Source organism: Pristis pectinata, chromosome 1 (assembly GCF_009764475.1).
Source record: "Pristis pectinata isolate sPriPec2 chromosome 1, sPriPec2.1.pri, whole genome shotgun sequence".
Lineage (NCBI taxonomy): Eukaryota > Metazoa > Chordata > Chondrichthyes > Rhinopristiformes > Pristidae > Pristis > Pristis pectinata.
The window spans coordinates 124,322,776-124,334,795 of record NC_067405.1 but is presented as its reverse complement, the minus strand read 5'-3'; the positions used below and the strand labels follow the sequence as shown (position 1 = coordinate 124,334,795).

Here is a 12,020-nt window from a genome sequence, read left to right as displayed (position 1 = left end):
TGCAATTCGCCTATTGGCGAAACAGGTCTACAGTGGATGCCATCTCCCTGGCCCTACACTCAGATCTGGAGCATTTGGACAGTAAAGACACATACGTTAAACTATTGTTTAATGACTACAGCTCTGCCTTCAATACAATAATTCCAAGCAAGCTTGTCACCAAACTCCGAGACCTAGGACTCAACACCTCCCTCTGTAACTGAATCCTTGACTTTCTAACAAACAGACCGCAAGCAGTGAGGATAGGCAGCAATACCTCCAGCACGGTTATTCTCAACACTGGTGTCCCACAAGGCTGCATCCTCAGCCCTGTACTCTACTTCCTATACACTCATGACTGTGTGGCCAGATTCTGCTCTAACTCCATCTACAAGTTTGCAGATGATACCACCGTTGTAGGCTGTATCTCAAACAGCAATGAGTCGGAGCACAGGAAGGAGGTAGAGAGCTTAGTGGAATGGTGTCAGTGACAACAACCTTTCCCTCAATGTCAACAAAACAAAAGAGCTGGTCATTGACTTCAGGAAAGGGGGTGGTGTACATGCACCTGTCTACATCAATGGTGCTGAGGTTGAGAGGGTTGAGAGCTTCAAGTTCCTGGGAGTGAATATCACCAACAGCCTGTCCTGGTCCAACCACATAGATGCCATGGCCAAGAAAACTCACCAGCGCCTCTACTTCCTCAGGAGGCTAAAGAAATTTGGTTTGTCCCCTTTGACTCTCACCAACTTTTACCGATACACCATAGAAAGCATCCTATCTGGATGTATCACGGCTTGGTACGGCAACTGCTCTGCCCAGGACCGCAAGAAGCTGCAGAGAGTTGTGGACACAGCCCAGCGCATCACGGACACCAGACTCCCGTCCTTGGACTCTGTCTTTACCTTTCGTTGTTTTGGTGTAGCAGCCAGTATAATCAAAGACCCCACCCACCCGGGACATTCTCTCTTTTCTCCTCTTCCATCGGGTAGAAGATACAGGAGTCTGAGGGCACGTACCACCAGACTTAAGGACAGCTTCTACCCCACTGTGATAAGACTATTGAACGGTTCCCTTATAGAATGAGATGGACTCTTGACCTCACGATCTACCTTGTTGTGACCTTGCACCTTATTGCACTGCACTTCCTCTGTAGCTGTGACACTTTACTCTGTACTGTTACTGTTTTCCCCTGTACTACATCAATACACTTTGTACTAACTCAATGTAACTGCACTGTGTAATGAATTGACCTGTATGATTGGTATGCAAAAGACAAGCTTTTCACTGTACCTCTGTGCAAGTGACAATAATAAACCAATACCAATTTTGTCCATAAGTCAAAAAATACACAAAAACACTCTATGGTAACTATACCTCCACAGTATTGTAATGAATGGCATCAAAAGCATGTAAGATTAAAACGAAAGAACAATTACTAAAAGTGGAGGGAGAGATGATGGTATTTCTGCCATTCGTAATAGCAAAAATAGGACCGTACACCAGACTTTTGAATTTGATAATATTATAGGATCTTGTTCATATGTATGGGTGTCCATAAATTGGGCGTTTGTAATCTGGGGAGAGCCTGTATTTTCTGTGGTTTATTCTCTGAGGGAAATATACTGACTAGAAATGAATATTTGAAATAATTTTAAAATGTATCCTTTTTATTGTGTTAAACTTTTCAAAATCATTTGCTTCTATGTAGCTACATTTCTGTTTTTTCCTACAGTGAATAAGCAGACAAAGATTAAGGAGGATGGTTTATTAACCCCTGAAGAATTTGAAGTTTGGGACAGAAAATTTCGATTGAAAAATGATTTGAGAGCACCAAGATTAATGTTTCTTCCATTTGAATTTGTGAAAGATGGATCAAATGATATGGTAATATGATACCAATTTTTTTTTCTTTTTTTCAATCATAGCACACAAACAAGGAATGTCATTACCTTAATGTGATGGGGGGGATAAAAGGAATCCATGTCACCTCTTTCCTGAGCAAAATCCATGGTGTATAAGGTTTCCTTTTGAAAGGCATGCTTAATTCTTCCATTGTGTCATGCACTAACGATGTTTCTTTGTTCACTAGTATTCTCTTTATAATCAAGCATCATTTACTGTAGACAGTTCTTGCAGCAGCAGCATCATAATCTATTAGTACAAAGAAAAATTTCATTTTCAATTAATTCTCAATGCCACTGGTCTTGAGCCTTTTTCCCCTCTTCTGGTTCTCATGGAGGTTGCCTTTGAGCCAGATGGTCGTCTAAGTAACGTGTAATTGGAAGAGGAAAGAATTATAAAGATTTGATTTTTGGATCTCTAATTATTACCATGTTAATTATTTTGCTATCATCCAAGCTTACATAGAAGGATGAATTTATATTGTTATACTCACATAATGCTCCTGATTTTCTGGATACATGAACTCTCATGTATCCAGAAAATCAGGGGCATTATGTGGCAACTTGTGTCTCCTAAAATGGATGGTGGCAGTCAACTGACGTTATGGAGTGTGTCTTAATGGAAACTTGGTTGTAAATAATGTGCCACACTACTGAGTGATGAGATATTACTCTGTATCTGAAGTCTAGTAGTTTTAAAAAAAATTCCTACATAGTTTTTGGAACTTGATTTGAGGATTGTGTTTCATGCTTTTTGAGAAGTTTTTCATTAAGGAAGTTTCTCTTTACAATAGCCCTCTGTGCCATAATAGCCCCATTTACCTGCAAATGTTCTTATTAACTCCCAGCTCATCCAAAACTCTATTCATGACCTAGTCTACACAGTGATCTCAAAATGTGGATGAGAATTCAAATTTTTGTGGACATGTCCTTCCCTCTCTCCATTAACTGCGATTGCCCTGCAACTACTTGAACTTTGCTTTTCTAACTCTGGTTTGTGCACTGCTTCCCTGTGGATTGCTGGTGATCTTTCTATCCATGCTGTGAAATTTATTCTCCAAACCTTCTGCCTAACCAACGACATTCCTAAAATTTTCCATTTTGATTAGGTTTATGTTGGTGTATTCATGTATTACGTGCAGTTGTTTCAAGTCTTTCCTATTTGTTTCATATAGGAACAGGAGAGTGGTACAATTCGTAAACTTTCTCTGTCAGAATGGAGTCTCTGGCAAAACCATCCACTTTCTACCCACATGGTTGATCATTCTGATCGCTGCCAACACTTCATTAGTATCATGGACATGATTGATTTGATGAGACAAGAAGAGGTCAGTGAAGTCTTCTGATTGTAGCTTGCAATTGTTTTCTGAACATAAATTGCTACTTAACAATCTGTAATACTAAGTAGAGTTAATATCCAGTAAAATTCTGTGTTCTATATTTTGTTGAAATAAATTGTCTTCTATCCTGTCCTCCTCCTGAGTTCCTTCCAGATTACATCTTAATACTGCTCTACTGGGAAAGTGCCAAACCATTCTTGACTAGTTGGATAGAAAGAACCCCGTGTTTTCAAATTAAATTACGTGAAGAAGAGGTCAAGTGATGAAACCAAACAGATAAAATCTGCTTTTTGCAAGTCCGAATAATATACATAATAGATCAGTCAAAACAAAAATTAGATTTCCAGACTTGAGTAAGTACATCTTGCAGTGAAAGTAGGTTTGAAGTCAGTTTAATATTGCAGTTCTTGCATAGCTCTGAATCTAATGTATTAGACATTTTGATTTGAAAGGTGTACAAAGAAATCAATTGTATGTATTTATAAAATAACCTAATAAATCTCATTTTGGGAATTAAAGGATAAATTGAAGTGAACTTTGTTAGGCAGTGGGTTAAATGCTTGGGACTGAATTTGGCCTAGTCTGACTGGATAACATTGCCTTTTTTATCTGACCAAAAGAATATAAATCGAATATTTTTGGATTGCATTGGTCACGGCACATCAGTTTTGTCCTGCATCCCCTCTTGCCATTTTGTATCACAAGTCCATTCCCTAACAACAACTGGTGTGATGAACAAATCATAGATAGGAAGAGATATACTATTCTGGGATTGAAGCTTGGGATGCATTGTAACAAAGGTGATTTGCCATCAGTGAATGGAAATGATTTGGGTGCCTTGAATGGGTTACACTCCCTTCTCCTCTACTCTCTTCTGAGAACAACTATATCATAAAATGAAAAAAATACAAGCCTTTGTGAATTAAATTTAATTTCTCTGAATTCTTCATTTGGTAGAAAAATGTTATTTAAGCAAAGAACAAATATTGACAATGAACTTTATTGAAGCAATTATAGCAAGTTAAATGGTCACATAATTAAACAGTGGCAATTTGGGGTTTGATTTCAAACTTAAAAAAAAATATTCCTTTTGAAAAGAGCAATATCTTGAAATTACATTTTAATATATAACCTCAAAAGATTTAAAAATTGATTGTAAATTTAGTAAAGTGCGATGCAGGATTTTTTTAAGCATTTCATATCTGCATCATGAAATTAAAACACAGCTGGTTGAGCTGTATGTTTTTCAGGTGTGAACATGATGCCCTGATTTAATGAAGTAAATAAATCCATTGTTAGTGATATTAAAAATGCCTCTTGGACTTTGGTATACCTTTAGTTACTACAGTAACTGGAAAAACCATATACAGGAGGATTACATTTGCAATTGACTGTCTTTGTTTTGGTCTTTTTACAGTTTTATAATCATTTGTGTTGTTTGCTCCAAAAAGAGGTTAATGTACTTTCAAATCTCTGTTGGCAAGGAAACCGATACATGTGACACTGTTAGTTCTGTAGTAATGCATGTTAGTAAAGAAGCTTGCATGTGAATACAGCTCAAAGTAAAGAAATAGAGGCAGCTTTTCATCTGCCTAGGTACTTTTGGTACTAAACAGTCTCTGAGATGGCCAAGATGTGAATTTGAACTGCAATGTATGGTCGGCATGCCTTTCCCACAAAATGCCATCTTAGTAAAGTTGAATCGTGCTAGGAATAGCCACTCTAAGGATGGTTAAGAACCTTACCAGTTAAAGTGGTTTCTAACAAATTGAAGTGGTTGCATGCTATTTTTGCTGGCTAAGTCAGCAATAAGTAACCTTTTGCAACATCTTTAAGCTAAACATGGGGAAAAGATGAGGGCTGAATGGTTACATAAAGTCTTATTGCTAGAATTGGCTGTTTGAAGTAGACTTCTGATACAAGCAAGGAAACTTCTACCAAAACTTTAAATGTTTGTTCTAGAAATTCAATGAGAATTTTACCTGAATAGTATTGTGCCGCCAGACTTGGAAATTTTATTGGCATCAACAGGATATGAGAGTGGTTTGTCATGGGGTTCTTGCTAGGTGGAATAGGAAAAGGAATTGAAGCCAAGCTAAACACCACCACCACCTGTTGGATATAGAGCATGGAGGGTAGGGGGATAGGAATGATGGGAAAGACTACAGATTGATGCTCACTTGACTATTTGTCATTACCATCAGCATTTGTGTCAAACTCAGAATCATAAGAAGAGCTAAAGGAGGGGAGACCAAAAGGGGACACGTGGGATGGACATTTGCTGGCATTTAGTTGAGACCACTTTTGAGTGCTCACTATCATCAGACATTAGAGCACCATTTCCATGCACCTTGCCTTCTATGAACTCGGGTCCAAAGGAAATACTCAATCTTTTCAGCCATTTCTCCATTTTAACTACCATCATGTACATTCATTTACCATTATGCATGTGTGTGGTTGGTTGTGAGTCATGGATACATTTACCACTCCATGAAAATTACTACTTAGTGCATGACTGCTAGAAATCTAAGTATCTATTCCACCACTTTCAGGCAAATTTTAACACGACAAAGGCCATCAATAGTAGTTTATTGCTGTGCCTTGCATTTTCTTGGAGTTGTTGATGATGATCATATCCATTGCACCCTTTAATGGATGAAATCCACACTGTGATTAAGTGAGTAGCTCTCTGGCCACAAGGACTAGACAATTGAGGAAGACCTTTGCAATTTCTTTCCATGTGACAGACAGCAGGGAGATCCCTGTATAGTTTTTTCAATTGTATTTGTTTCCTTTTTGGAATACAACTATGATGTCTCTGATGTCCCCTGTCATGTTTTTTTTCTTATTGCAGATGGTGGAGATGAGAGTGTGAATTTAGTCATACAGTGCAGGAACAGGTCCTTCAGCCCACCATGTCTACACTGACCATAAAGTGCCTGCCTGTATTAAAGCCATTTATTAGCAGTTGGTCTAAAGCTTTCTATGCTTTGGCAGTTCACTGTTGATTTCAATGATACTTAAATGTTGTGAGAGTACCTGTCACCGTCACCTGTTTAGGCAGTACGTTCCAGATCCCAAACACCCTCTGAATGAAAAAGTTCTTCCTCAGATCCTCTCTAAATCTCTTGCACGTTACCCTAAATTAATGTTCTTTAATTTTAGATGCCTCATTTATGGGGAATGGTTTCCTACAGTCCACCCTATCTTTTCCCTCATCTCAGGTACCTCAGTCTCTTTTGCTCCAGGGAATATAAATACAGTCTGTTCAGTCTCTTATAACTGAAATGCTCTATCTCAGGCAATATCCTGGTGAATATTATTTCCTCCTCAAAGTGTGGTAATCTGTTAGGGTCCCAGCAACATCTTTCCTTGCCTCCCATAGAAACCTGGGCTGCATCTCATCAGGCCCCAGGAATTTATCCATCCTTAAGTCTAAATTTGTCAGAGGTTCCTCTCAGCCAAGTTTCACAACTTCATCAGGGATATCACTTTTCATTTAGCATTTGACCTTTTCAATTTCTACTAGGTCTAGGTCGTGGGTAAAATGGGTCTGAGAGTGTGTCGTGGAATGGAGTCAAGAATACTTGGGCACAGTCCTCGTTGAGGAGTTTTCTCAGATGCTGATTGTCTTTGTGCTTAATAAGTTGTTCTCCATTCTTGGCTCTCATTGGGTGAGTTCTTGGGTGTTTGGGCTGTAGAAAAATCCAAGCATGTAGTTTATCTTTTGGGCCCCTTGCATGCTTTCTGCCCATCACCTGTTCTTTAGGTCACAATTCTTTTGTTGGATCTTGACCTTGAAGGTGTCTATAGAACTGTTTTTCTTTATCATTTGCGGTTTGAAGGAGACCTTTGCTATATCTCGCAGCCATACTGCCAGTATTTTTTCATATTTTCTCATTGCCCCTAATTGCCTTTATTATATGCTTTTATTTTTCTAGTTTTCTCAGTCCATTAGATTGTCATGATTTCCTGGAAAAACTACACATGAAAGACAAAGAAATTGTATGAAAAAAGATTAGATAACATAAGAATGCTTTAACATTTGTTATGGATTTGGAAAAATGATGAAAAATAAGTTAAATAAATTGTTGGGCCCAAACTGGAACAAAAAGGAAATCTTTTGGGGATAGAGGATATAACTGAGGCACAAAATATATTGGAGAAGCATGGGTTAATAAAGGACAGCTGTTATGGATCTGCTGCATCTAACCAATGTCTGACTAACCAGTTCTTTGACGTAACAGAGAGGATTGATAAAGGTAGAGCAAAGATAATCTACCACTTAACAGAATTATTCAGAAGTAGAAGCATGTAGTATTAAAGGCACATTAGTAAAATAGATGCATAGTTAGCTAAGGGGCAGGAAACAGAAAATAATGCTGCGTGGATGTTTTACTGATTGAAAAGAAGTATGTTCCTTGGAGTAAATATTGGGGATGTTACTTTGCTTGTTAATTATGTGATTTGGATTTGGATACATTGGCTGTGGTGCACAAATTCTTTCAGGGAGGGACATGCAAACAAAAACCCAGAACTTCCTGAGCAGTCTTAGCTTTTGCTCAAATTGCACACTAATGTTGAACTCCTTATGAAATCCGATGGTTGGACACCTACATCCTGTAATTTCTGATGGAGTTATACTGGGTGCTGTAGTATTGATAGGTTAGACTAGGCATTAGGTTATCGCATCTATTTATCTCAGTAAAGAAGGATGACTGTGAGGTGTAGAGATTTTAATTTCTTTTAATTTTAATTTGTTTTCTAGTGTTCTTGAAAATTTTAATTAACAGTTTAATATTTATAGCGCTTAAATATTTTTGAATGTCTGTGAATTTCAAACTTATTCAGAAACATTCTAGCTCTTTTGACAGCTTGAAAAACTGGTTTGACTATCTGTCAAAATATTTTGGGAGTGACTTGCTGTTTACAGGCAGATGTCCCAGCATTTTGTTGGGTCATTCTGATCAAGAGCCAGCTTTGGCAGTCTCCCTTCGGGGAAGAGCAAACATGGGCAGCTCACCATTTGCTCTGGGGAGTAAGAAGGGTCTGGGGCAGCACCTTGCTGACTGAATGTGATCTACACAAACTCTTGCATCTTATTGCTGTAAACAGGTTCTGTATCACATTAAGTTCTTGTTTGAACACCTCACTTCTATCATGTTATTAACAGGTTTGCATAGTTTATCATGAACAATGTCTCACTGCATTGATGTCAGCCTAACGTAAAGCTCAGAATCTTCTTATCTGTTTTACATTGCTCCTCCAAGCTTTAATTTAGCCAACACTTTGTGATACTATTCGATAGATGTTCAAGAATGATTAGACTGATAGCCAAGTCTAAGTACTCCATGAAGCAACTTCATCTGGATATTATAAATTTTATATAGTGTAAAGTGATTCTCATTGAGAAGCAGAAACTGTAATGCAGTTCATATCTACAGCTCTGTCTTATCCATCTCCAGCACCTATCATCCTACCCTAGATAGAACATGAAGGAATTGATTTTCATTTCATTTAGTTTGATTAGTTCTGCATGCTCTTTTCCTGGCCTTGCATTAGCCAAGGGAGGGTTTTGGATTTCTGAGGGATTGGCACCAGTTCTGGTGGAGTGGGATATGTCCAGTCTGGATTGATTGCACCTCCACAGAACTGGGACTAATGTCCTTGTGGGAAAGTTCACTAGTGCTGCGTATTGAGGGAGGGGGTGGGGGAGATTTAAATTAATTTGATAGGGGGTTGGGCACAGGCATGTTGCATTGAAAAGGAGAAAAAGGGTGGGGAGATATTGGAAGAAGTAAGTAGCCACTGAACAAGGTTTATAAGAACAGACCAGACTAAGGGAGAGTGTATATGCAAGAAATTTGGTTTATTATTGTCACAAGTACTGAGGTACAGTGAAAAACTTTGTTTTCCACGCCATCCATACAGATCATTTAATTACAATAGCGCATTGAGGTAGTTCAAGGGAAAACAATAACAGAATGCAGAATAAAGTATTGCAGTTGCAGAGAGAGAGAGTGCAGTGCAGGCAGACAATGAAGTGCAAGGCCATAATGAAGTAGATTGTGAGGTCAAGAGTCCGTCTTATCGTACTAGGGGACTGTTATAACAGCAGTATAGAAACTGTCCTTGAGCCTGGTGGTACGTGCTTTCAGGCTTTTGTATCTTCTGCCTGGTGGGAGGGAGGAGAAGGGAGAATTGCAGGGGTCTTGGCAGATATATTTAAAATGTCCTTAGCCACGGATGTGGTGCCGGAGGACTGGAGGGTAGCTCATGTTGTTCCATTGTTTAAAAAAGGCTCTAAAAGTAAACCAGGTAATTCCAGGCCGGTGAGTCTGACATCAGTGGTAGTTAAATTATTGGAAGGTGTTCTGAGAGATTGGATATACAAGTATTTGGACAGCCAAGGGCTGATTAAGGATAGTTAGCATGGCTTTGTGCATGGTAGATCGTGTTTAACGAATCTTGTAGAGTTTTTTGAGGAGGTTACCAAGAAAGTAGATGAAGGAAAGGCTGTGGATGTTGTCTACATGGACTTTAGTAAAGCCTTTGACAAGATCCCACATGGGAGGTTAGTTCAGAAGGTTCAGACACTAGGTATCCATGGAGAGTTGTAAACTGGATATGAAATTGGCTGTGTGGGAGAAGACAGAATGGTAGTGGATAATTTGTTTCTCAGACTGGAGGCCTGTGACTAGTGGTGTGCCTCAGGGATCTGTGCTGGGTCCATTGTTGTTTGTTTGTTTATATCAATGATCTAGATGATAATGTGATAAATTGGATCAGCAAGTTTGCTGATGACACTAAGATTGGAGGCGTTGTGGACAGCGAGGAAGGCTTTCAAAGCTTGCAGAGGGATCTGGACTAACTGGAAAAATGGGTCAGAAAATGGCAGATGGAATTTAATGCAGACAAGCGTGAAGTGTTGCATTTTGGAAGGACAAATCAAGGTAGGGCATACACAGTAAATGGTAGGGCACTGAGGAGTGCGGAGGTACAAAGGGATATGGGAGTTCAGATACATAATTCCCTGAAAGTGGTATCACAGGTAGACAGGGTTGTAAAGAAAGCTTTTGGCATCCCGGCATTCTTAAATCAAAGTATTGAGTATAGGAGTTGGGATGTTATGGTGAGGTTGTATAAGACATTGGTGAGGCCAAATTTGGAGTATTGTGTGCCGTTCTGGTCACCTAACTATAGGAAGGATATCAGTAAGATCGAAAGAGTGCAGAGAAGATTTAATAGAATGTTGCTGGGTCTTCAGGAGTTGAGTTACAGGGAAAGATTGAACAGGTTAGGACTTTACTCCTTGGAGCGTAGAAGAATGAGGGGAGATTTAATAGAAGTTTACAAAATTATGAGGAGTATAGACAGAGTTAATGCGAGCAAGCTCTTTCCACCTAGATTAGGAGAGAGAAGTACGAGAGGACGTGGCTTTAGGGTGAAAGGGGAAAGGTTTAGGGGGAACATCAGGGGAAACTTCTTCACTCAGAGTGGTGGGAGTGTGGAACAAGCTGCTGTCTGACATGGTAAATGCAGGCTCACTCTTAAGTTTTAAGAATAAATTGGATAGATACATGGATGGGAGAGGTCTGGAGGGTTATGGACTGGGTGCAGGTCAATGGGATTAGCGGAATAAAGTTTTGGCACAGACTAGAAGGGCCGAATGGCCTGTTTTCTATGCTGTAATGTTCTATGGTTCAATGGGTGGGGTCTTTAATTATGCTGGCTGCTTTACTAAGGCAGTGAGAAGTGTAGTCCATGCAGGGAAGGCTGGTTTCTGTGATGTGTTGAGCTGTGTCCACAACTCTCTGCAGTTTCTTGCAGTCCTGGGCAGAGCAGTTGCCATACCAAGCCATGATGCATCCGGATAGGATGCTTTCTACGGTGCATTGATTAAAAATTGGTGAGGGTCAATGGGGACATCCCAAATTTCTTTAGCCTCCTGAGGAAGTAGTGGTGCTGGTGAGCTTTCTTGGCCATGGCATCTACGTGGTTGAACTAGGACAGGCTACTGGTGATGATTATTCCTAGGAACTTGAAGCTTTCAGCCCTCTTGACCTCGGCACTGTTGAAGGTCGGAGAAATGCAGGCACAATTAGCCATGTGGGATGGCGATAACAGAGGCCTGGATTTAAAAAAAAGGGACTGGAATGAGTTCTAAATATTCCTTGAAACAATGTGTTCAGGAAAGGGAGGTGGCAGTTTGGTTAGGGAAAATATTGCAGTGCTAGAGAGAGAGTGGGTACCATGGATTGACAAAAGACAGAATCTGTATGGTTAGAATTTAGAAACAGCCCATTTGTGATTGCAATACAGGGACTGTTCTGAAGGCTGCCAACTAATGGGAAGGATGTTGAGCTAATTTGTTTAGTAATTAAGTAAATGTGCAAAAGCTGAACAAGGGTGATAATGAACTTAACTATCCAAAGACTGTGATAGCAGAAACTATCCAAAGACTGAGATAGCAAAAGCATAAGTGACGAAGAAGAGGCAGAGTTTCAGAAGTGTTTTCTTGAGTTTATTGTTTCTTGACCCAATAAGAAAGGCAGCATAACTGGACTTGCTTCTGGAAAATGAGAATGGCCATATGGAGGAAGTATCAGTCGGAGTAACATGGGAAATAGAAATTGTAATATCCCAAAGCTTAGAATAGTTATGAAAATGGATATGGACTATTTTAAGGGAAAAATGGTCAGTTGGAGAAGGGCTTATCTCAATGGGATGCGAATAGATTGGGCTGGATCCATTGAAATTGAAGCTTTGTAGGCAAAGCTGTAATTGAACAATGGAA

General features: G+C 39.4%; 1 protein-coding gene across 1 annotated transcript in view; it reads left to right on the top strand.

The window, feature by feature from the left end:
• The window catches only part of LOC127581901 (Fanconi anemia group M protein homolog), a 129,947-nt gene that overhangs the window by 87,582 nt on the left and 30,345 nt on the right, over positions 1 to 12,020 (top strand). The window contains 2 exon segments of the mRNA XM_052036737.1: positions 1,715 to 1,866; positions 3,059 to 3,211. Of these exon segments, the coding sequence (XP_051892697.1) occupies positions 1,715 to 1,866; positions 3,059 to 3,211 (305 nt within the window).